This window comes from Salvia splendens, chromosome 13 (genome assembly GCF_004379255.2).
Source record: "Salvia splendens isolate huo1 chromosome 13, SspV2, whole genome shotgun sequence".
NCBI classification, from domain to species: Eukaryota; Viridiplantae; Streptophyta; class Magnoliopsida; order Lamiales; family Lamiaceae; genus Salvia; species Salvia splendens.
This window is the reverse complement of record NC_056044.1, coordinates 23,518,480-23,528,239: the sequence shown is the minus strand read 5'-3', so window position 1 is coordinate 23,528,239 and position 9,760 is coordinate 23,518,480. Positions and strand designations below refer to the sequence as shown.

General features: G+C 40.0%; 1 protein-coding gene across 1 annotated transcript; it reads left to right on the top strand.

The window, feature by feature from the left end:
* The first annotated feature begins 2,842 nt into the window (after positions 1–2,842).
* On the top strand, positions 2,843–7,736 carry LOC121760734. Its single transcript, XM_042156359.1, has 3 exons — positions 2,843–3,547; positions 7,114–7,491; positions 7,650–7,736. The coding sequence occupies exons 1-3, from the start codon at positions 2,843–2,845 to the stop codon at positions 7,734–7,736; spliced, it is 1,170 nt and encodes a 389-aa protein (XP_042012293.1).
* The last annotated feature ends 2,024 nt before the right edge of the window (positions 7,737–9,760 follow it).

Genomic DNA, 9,760 nt, shown 5'->3' with positions numbered 1-9,760 from the left:
AATGCAGACCGTTCGCTTCCCATACGCCACCTAGTATGTACTTGCATTGATATTTTATGAAAATTAAAACACTTCATTTTCTCTTCTCTCCAATTCACTTTCACTCTTTTTCATTCTCTCATCTCACTCCACTCCATCACTCCATTTTCGCTCTATTTTCGGAGGTTTTCTAATGCCATTTTCATCAATGCCGCCAAAACGAAACAGAACTGGTTCCTGTGGAGCATCCTCCTCCCGTAGTTCGTCACAGTGGAAAAAGCAACCGCCACCGCCACCGCCACCTCCGCCAGCGGCTGCACCTAGACGCGGTCCGGAGGTAATCGACGTAGACCCAGAAACATGGGACATTCGCGATCCTGAGTTGGATTTCTTTGTCCCGGATGAGGAATACAGTAAGTTGTATTTTACAATTTCACAAATCGTTTACTTTAATTCCACCAACAAAGAGATCCAGTCTGTGATTTAGGGTTCCAAAAATTGTTTTTTTTTGGGAATTTCTTTTGATGTCGTGGCGTTTGGTGCTCTGTTTTTTGACTTTATATGTTGTATTTGTTGGTTTAATTTTGGTATTTTTCTAATTTTCTAATAACCCTATCAGAGGAGCATCCCGGGAGGTTTTCCGTTGCTTTTCATCACGGTGGTTCAATCTTCGAAATCAATGAACAGAAGAAGTATGTTGGGGTCATTTGACATTCTTTGACTTTTGCAACATTAACCAATTCGAGCTCTTACATCTGTCCAGTATGGTGTTGAGGTTGAGGTATGCTAGGAAAATAGTCTGCGAGTTCTATTACGTTCATCCGAAGTATAGTGATGAGTGTGTATGGGCGTTGACATAGGAGGTCCGTTGCTGCCCATTATTGACGACCCACATCTGACCGCTTTTCTCGAAATCGCGACTACTAGCACAAAGCTAGTTCACATTTACGTCGTCGAGATTACGGTGGCGACCGCCTTACTCAAGAAGCGAAAGGAAGAAGCGGAGGAGTTTCTAAAATTTCGCAAAGCTTGTAAAAAATCCGCAGTGGTCATTGAAGAGATTGTCGAAACTGAACCAATTGTGCTGAAGCCTAAACCGAAAAGGAAGAGACAACAACAGGAGGAGCAGAGGAAACCATTCTCACCATTATTGATGATTGAGTAGTACCCTAGGGATGTTGAGTTTGAAGAGTATTTGACCAAAAGTTTAGAAGACAAACGTCAGCAATGGAAGAGGGAAGAGGAGGCAGCTCATAAGAATTTGATAGAAGCATTTGCATCATGTAGTAGTGCAGAAGGAGCACAACCCGAAGCTGTTGTGGTTGAGGTTGAGGGTGGAGAGAATGATTCAGTAGTTGGAGTTGTTGGACGAGGAGACGTCCATGCATGTGTGCAAGAGATAAAGGTATTGTTTGTGATTTATGAGTTACAATATTGGGTCTTCTTGTGATTTATGCTTTATGTTTTGTCTATTGTAGGATGTCCCAATTCCAAGACCGTCATCAGTTGATTCCATGACAAGTCCTCCAACTGGGCAATCATTTCCTACTCCAATGGGGCAATCAATTCTTACCCAATCTATATCAGATGTACAACCTGAGGTTGAAGCCACAGAAGAAGAAGTTGAAGAAGTTAGAGTAGTTGAACGAGATACCCACGAACGCGTGGCAGAGGTTACTACACAACTTTGAACTATGTTTGTGATTTATGTTTTATGTTTGGTATTCATTTGTGATTTATCTTTTTGTCGATTGTAGGTTGTAGTTCCAAGGGCCCCAGTTTCAGATGAACAATGTATTACAAGTTCTCCGACGGAGCTATCAATTCCTACTCCTTCACCTGCATATCCACGTGACCAAGTTTCTGACTCAGTGGAAGAGCCAAGTGCAGTTGAAGAGAATATGTACCAACCAAGCATGGAATTTTCAGAGGAACCTTGGTGTCAACAGCAGTTGGAAGTTCCCATCATCGAGGACATTTTGGATGAAGTGCTAATGTCAAGATTTGAACGTGTGCAAGATGGAGCTCCAACAGCAGAAGTATCTGATGTGCCGGAAGTAACACATGATGTACCGGAAGTAGAACCTCCAGATGAGGTATACATTCCATCATTTGAGTATGTTCCGGACGGTTGCCATCTCCATAACGAGGGACCTCCTACTGATGATGAAGATGAGGAGATCGACCATTTTATCTCGTTGGCACACATGTGCCGAGATGAGTAGTTGTTTACATCCTATTATGAATCCATTTTCCAGCAACAACATGCGTGTCAGGAGCCAGAGAATGTAGACCAGCCGGGGGAAGGTGAAGACCCGACTGGGGCAGAGGAGAACGGCGGAGGAAGTATTCACCTTATGTGGAAAAGAGGAACACGACAGAGAACCCACTTTGCGAGGATGAAAGTGTGGACGAGCTACAAGATATTGAAGACCTTGAAGATTTGGAGGGTTTGAAGAAGAAAGGTACTCCCTTCGTCCCATTAAATATGCAACATTTGCTTTTCGACACGAGATTTTATGTAGTGTTGTTTTGTGAGTTAATGAAGAGAGAGTAAAGTAAGAGAGAAGAAAAAGTAGAGAGAGTATTGTTTCCATTTTTAGAAACGTTTCATTTTTAATGGGACAGACCAAAAAGGAAAACGTTTCATTTCTAATGGGACAGAGGGAGTATAAAATATATCCCGTTCAAGCTCCTGCCTAATGAGCTTCCATTGTGGAAGCCTGGTGATGTTTTTAAGCATAGAGATTTCTTCTATGGTGTCTAGAGGGAGTATGCAATAATGACCAGACGGCGGGTGCATGTGAAAAAAAAATGACGGCGGGTGCACGTGAAAAATATTGACGGCGACAAACTCCGTGCCATGTGTAAAGGGCAAGGTTGTGAGTGGTATGTGTACTTGAGGAAGATCGAAACACACAACGGTCAGGATTATGTGGTGATTAATATGCAATGGGATCACGCGCACACATGTTCCCAAGTGTTGGATCAGAAATGGCTCACGGCAAAGTGGCTAGGTGAGCGTTACATGAAGAAGATCAAAGCCAACCCTCACATTCCACTGGCAGCTATACATCAGTGTATCGATGAAGATTTTGGGTTGACGATTAGTAGGATGAAGGCATATCGGGCAAGAGAGCACGCACTGGACAGCATATTCGGCTCTGCGGCAACCCAATACAGGAACTTGTTCTACTACAAAGCCGAATTGGAACGGACACACCCTGATTCTAGCATGCATATACATTATGAGAATACGAGGGATTCTGGCGTCGTAGGGCTGAGATTCCTGAGGTTCTATTATTGTTTGGGACCATTGAAAAATGGGTGGATGCGGTTATGTCGACCAATTATCTTCTTGGACGCTTGTTTCTTGCGAGGAATGTACAAAGGACAACTAATGACAGCAATGGGAATTGATCCCAACAATGGCTGGTGGCCGATTGCTTGGGCTGTGACTGAGGCGGAGAGCTATGTCCAGTGGAAGTGGTTTCTGGAATACTTGTCTGATGACCTTGACTTGCATGCAAATGGCCCAAGATATGTGTTTATGTCTGACCAACAAAAGGTATGTGTCACAACCGCCCTCACTAAGGATAGTGAAGACGGGGAAATCGTGACGAGAGGATGGACTAAGGAGCGGGGAAGAAGAGGGGGAAACAAATGAAAGACAACATCTTAAACAGAGCTTCAAAAGAAAAGTTTCAATCGATTGAACAATTAAGCAATGGGTTAATATCTCAAGGTAATTAATGTCATAAAGTAGTGTGGGGCTAAACGAAAGACTTTATCAAGAACAATTCAAAACAAGGCAGCGAAAAAACAAGTATTCAAGAGAGTCAAAGGGAGACGCCTATGTATGAAGGCACGACGCATCCAGAATTTCTTAAGGCTCGACTCAACATCCGCCGCAACATCCCGCTCAACCTGCACATAAAGAAAACATATGCAGGGCTGAGTACTTGATATACTCAGTGGACACACGCCAAAACATTTGATAAAAGTTATGTCATCCATACCATAGTGAACTCGAGTTTTTACGTTTATTAAAGAAATATCACGAGTATCACAAAAACAGTTTCATAGCCTGGCCAGGCAAAACAATCTCCCCACTTTCTCAACAATCAATCATTCACATCCTCTTACAATAGTGCGACGAAAGTGTGGCCACACTATTCGCCCACGAGATCGGCCGACTTGCAAGGACGGCTCCCGATCTTTCCTGTGTACACAGCCTGATAGGGTTTGCGGCCCTACTCAGACCCGAATTCGTTTATCATAGCCCTATAGCCTAATGGAGCGAACTCACAAACTAGGCATCAAGCACAATCTCAACATAGCTCTATAGCCTAACGGAGCAAGCTCAAACGAACTAGGCATCGAGCACAATCTCAATATCAAAACAATCACGGCATGACATAACACTTTAAACCACCCTTATAGCTCCACAATCATACTTCAGAAAAATAAAAGAGTTTAGTTAAAGAAAGCCCACCTCGTTCGCTTAACAATTCACAATCCAACTTATGGCAACTCTCGTTCCTCGAGTTCACGAATACACAATCACCCTTGTTAACGACAACACAAGTCAGCCTTCCACAAAAACATATTACTATGCATGTCCTATCGTTTCTCTCTCATCGTTTTTCTTAAATTCCCAACCCAACATACGTCACAAAGATGGAAGGACACACCGTAACACATTTCAACTTATCACACGTGATCACATCATTTAAACACGTTCCTTGGACATACATGCATCATATAATACTTTTAAACTTGAAACTAGGTGTCATTTTAACAAGGCAGAAAACTGGCAGAACTGCGCGACCATTTTGTAAAAAATCACTATAAATTCACCCGACCTCATATGAAGCTAAATTTTGGTCACAACACAGAAGACACATTCAAGTTCATCCATACAAATTTTCACACTGAAATCACGTCGTTTAGGCAGTCATATCAAATATTAAACTCTCTGGTCGGAACATAAAATTTCTGACAGCACTGCGCAGTTCATTTGAAATATTCACCATAAATTCATCCAATGCCCAAAAAGGCTGAAAATTTAACAAGACTCAGAAGACACTTCAAATTGTTATATAGTTCAAGAATCACATCAATAGGAGGTCATTTGGTCGATCAAACAGAAAACGAAAAATTCTTGGCGAGAACACGAGTTTCTGGCAGATTTGCGCAGTCAACTTCAAAAATTTATTAAAAATTCCATTTTCTATAAAAAGGGCTGAAATTCACACGAGAGACAGAAAACACCTTGAAGTTTACTCAGTAAAAATTTCATGTCAAAATTCGATCGTTTGATAGGTCAATTACACATCAGAAACCGCTGTTTGAACGTCACAGATTTCAGGCTCACAAATTCAAAATTAGGGTTTCTTCTTCATTCATCCAAATACCAATTTTTCATGCTTATAACACACAATCATGCTTAAAAAGGTTCTCATAATCATGTTTGCACATAAACTCACATCATTCACCAAAGATTCAAATCAAACTTCACATAAACTCATTCAAAATCGCATATTCATCAAAGTTCTCATGCAAACACAAATTCCCACCGATTAATTTTGCGATCTATGATTCCTACACTCACTACATGCATGAGGGAATCAAGAACAAGGTTTCAATGGAGAAGAAGGAGAAAGATGAATCAAAGTATACCTTTCTCTTGAAAAACAATCGGTAGGAATGACGAATGATGCGATTCTTCGATGACTCTTGAATTTCCAACTCCACAATGATGCAAGAACAAGCAATTGGTGAAGGATTGGTGGAGAAGGAGAGGAAGAGAGGGAAAAAATGTTTGGGAGGAGAGGGAGGAAAAAAAATGTGTATTATAAAGATTAGGGCTAGGTTTCTTTTGATTTATAGGGAAAGAAAGAATCAAATCCTAATTAAAATAGGATATGGAGAGATTTGACAAGATATGGTAAGATATGGTTGGATTTAATTAAGAAGGATAAACACAAAGAATTAATTAAATCCACAAAACAAATCCATCTACTAATAAATAGAAGGGTTTCGAAAATTTCACAAGGAAAAATGCTAGGGTTCGAAATTTATGGAAAGTTCCATAAGGAAAGATTTGAATTGGATTTAATTTGGATAAATATCCCAAAGCAATTAATTAAATCCAAGAAAGAAAGTATTATTTCCAATAAATAGGAAGGCCGAAAATTCCAATAAAATGGCTAGAATAATTATGCATGGTCGCATTTAATTAAATCCCCCCCATTGGAAAACATATCATATTATTCCACATAACTCTCAACCATTAATTTCACATCGTTAACATAATCACATAGAAATCAATTTCATAAAAGCATTTCCCATTCAACATCCACATCAATAAAATAAAATAAGTCACAAATTTTCGGGGTGTTACAGTATGGTTTATGTTATTTCACTATTACATATATACTTCAGATGTGATTAAAGTTTAATACTCTATCGGTGATTTTATCAATACATTCAGTACTATCAGTGTGACTATGTGGTAATTGTGTTGTGTTGTGTTGCACTCGGTGGCTGGAGGGTCTTGCAAAAGTGATTCTTGAGGATTTCCCACAGAGCGAGCATCGCTTCTGTGTTCAACACATATACAAGAATTTCAAGAAGAGATTCGTCGGGGAAAATTTCAAAGACCGGTTGTGGGAGATTGCCGCAAGTACAACCCTCGAACATTATGTGGACAAGATGGATGCTTTGCGGGCTGAGTATTCCCAAGCACATCAGTGGCTTTCCGGGGTTGCTCCCAAATAAAAATAGGTGAATGCATTTTTCTCCCCGCATACTTGTTGTGATGTGCTCCTCAACAATATTTGTGAGACATTTAATTCGAAGGTTGCATTGGCTCGAGAAAAAGCTATTATCAGTATGTTGGAGGACATTTGAACGAGTCAGATGGAAAGGATTCAAATCAGAGGCCAATGGATCAAAAGCTACGATCACGTAATCCCTCATGTTATCAAGGAGCTTGTGGATAAGTGGTACGCGAGGGCTTATTCATGGAGAGCTACATGAAATGGAGAGGCTTCGTACCAAGTATCAGGGTCGTCTGGTCAATATGTTGTGAACGTGCGCGATTTTACATGCTCTTGCAGACTGTGGCAGCTAACAGGGATCCCGTGCACTCATGCTATCGCTACAATCAACAAGAATGGCCATGATGTCACGCGATACGTCTCCCGCAATTATTTAAAGTCCACAGTGATGATGATGTACGAGAATGTCATTTACCCAATCAATGGGGTGGACAATTGGCCTAAGAGTTCTGATGATGGATTGGAACTGGCACCCCCGAGGACAAAGCGACAGCGTGGACGACCGAAGAAACTGAGGCGTGAGGAGCCCCAAATTCGTCTTCATGCGAACGGAGGTGAGTCACTGCGACGAACCTTCGTCATGAGATGTCGCCGGTGCGGGCAGGAAGGTCTTAACAGGAGGACATGCAACAATGATCCTCGGACAGATGCTCGTTCTGAAGTTGGGGTGAGTTCACAGCAAAGTGGGTCGCGTTTGACAGATGGGAGTAACTTGCCCGAATCGTCAAACGATTCAACTCTAAGAGGTACTATTCATTAAGTAGCCGCATATATATTCTCTACTCGTACGAAGTGATTTCTCATATATAATATTATTTGTTGCAGCCTAATGTTTCGGCTCCGGGGCCTAGCACTCGGACCAGGGCCATGACTCAGCCTCAGCGTTGTGGCCGCCGCGGTGATCAAGATTGACAACTTTACTTACTGAAGCAGCATTGGAAAAGTTACATATTACTCTAAAAACTTGGTCTTTGTTTGGAGGTTTTTGAGATGGTTTTTGTCAAACAGTATGGTGTCTGTATGTTGAATGATGGTTTTTGTTTTGGTGTCCGTATGTTGAATGGTTGTTTTTTGGTAAATATTTTGGTGGCGGTGATATGTATGTTTAATTACTCACGTACTTGATGAAAATTCATGTGATGGAGTACTTCGTTGGTTATTTTTCAGTTGTGTACATAGTGTGTTATTTCATACAAATTTGAATACTTCATTCATGATTTATGTTATTCATACAAATTTGAATACTTCATTCGTGAATTATGTTATTTCATACAAATTTGAATACTTCATTCGCGATTTATGTTATTTCATACAAATACGTCATTCGTGATTTATGTGCATAGTTTGTGTGCCTGAATTGTGACTAATGTTTGATTGTATCATATTCGTATGATATTCGATTGATATTCATATGACATCTGAAAATGGAAAATGTAATCAACATGACAAGATAACGAAAGAGTCAACACTACATAGCTTTGTTACAAAAGTAGAAAAATTACAATGCATAACAACAAGATTGTGATTTTAAACTTTCGGGACATTTTGGTTGTTTTAGCAATTTTGATCGTCAAAGCTTCACACTCGTCAGTTTTCATGGCCAATTGTAACTTCAACGCTTCACACTCCTCAGTTTTCGTGCGCAATTTCTCTTCAAGAACACCTTCAATTAACGATTTGGCTCTAAGCTGAGATTCAAATTGGTCTCGTTCAAGTTTCACTCTTTGAAAGTAACTGTCTTGGCTTGGGGATAGACCCGCATCAACCCATCAAAAAAACTTGCAATCATCTTCATGCTGAATACTTTGTCATTAAACTTCCTGCCAACAAAAATTAATATGAAAACACAATACATGATTTTAACCTCCCATATTGCGCAGCGATAGTAACGTCTACCCGGGTTAGCAGTCGTCCTAGATATCACAAGAAGAAGAAGAAGAAGAAGAAGAAGAAGAAGAAGAAGAAGAAGAAGAAGAAGAAGAAGAAGAAGAAGAAGAAGAAGAAGAAGAAGAAGAAGAAGAAGAAGAAGAAGAAGAAGAAGAAGAAGAAGAAGAAGGAGGAGGAGGAGGAGGAGGAGGAGGAGGAGGAGGAGACCTGAATTGAATTCAACATTACAAAATTCAAATCACCATTGCAAGTTCGACGAAACATAGCACAGTAAACCTAAAACCATAAATCGAGTTGACTGACTTGCCAAAATTCCAACCAAAATTGCAAAATAATATGAATCATATGCTAAAAAAATAACAACAAATCACTATTTCTGTCTCAAATGAAATCCCCAAAAATTTGCATACCACTGTAACCTTAAAACCATAAATCTAGTTGCCCGACTTGCCAAAATTCAAACCAGAATTGCAAAATAATATGAATCATATGCTTAAAAAAAACAATAACAAATTACTTTTTTTCTCTCAAATGAAATCCCTCAAAATTTGCATAGCACGGTAACCCTAAAATCTTATATTGAGTTGCCCGACTATGAACCCTAAACCCCTAATTCGCGTTGTCAATTGAGTAGCCTAAAGGGGAAATCTCATACGTTACATGATATAAAAAATCAACAGAATCACACTAACTCGAGTTAGGGATGGCGATGCGTGGGGTTGACAAGACGAAGAAGAAGAAGAAGAAGAAGAAGAAGAAGAAGAAGAAGAAGAAGAAGAAGAAGAAGAAGAAGAAGAAGAAGAAGAAGAAGAAGAAGAAGAAGAAGAAGAAGAAGAAGAAGAAGAAGAAAACGAAAGGGAAGAAGTAAGAGGAATGAAATCAATAGAGAGAGAGAGAGAGTTAATATAGTCGCAGTTAAACATCATAAGAAAGTGGAAAAACAATAGGAAAGTGGAAATAATAGCCTGTATGATTTTAGACATCTCTTACACATCAGGTTGTAGTCACAAAGTAGGTGTGCAGAGTTATGTAGGTTTGGGGGATAATGA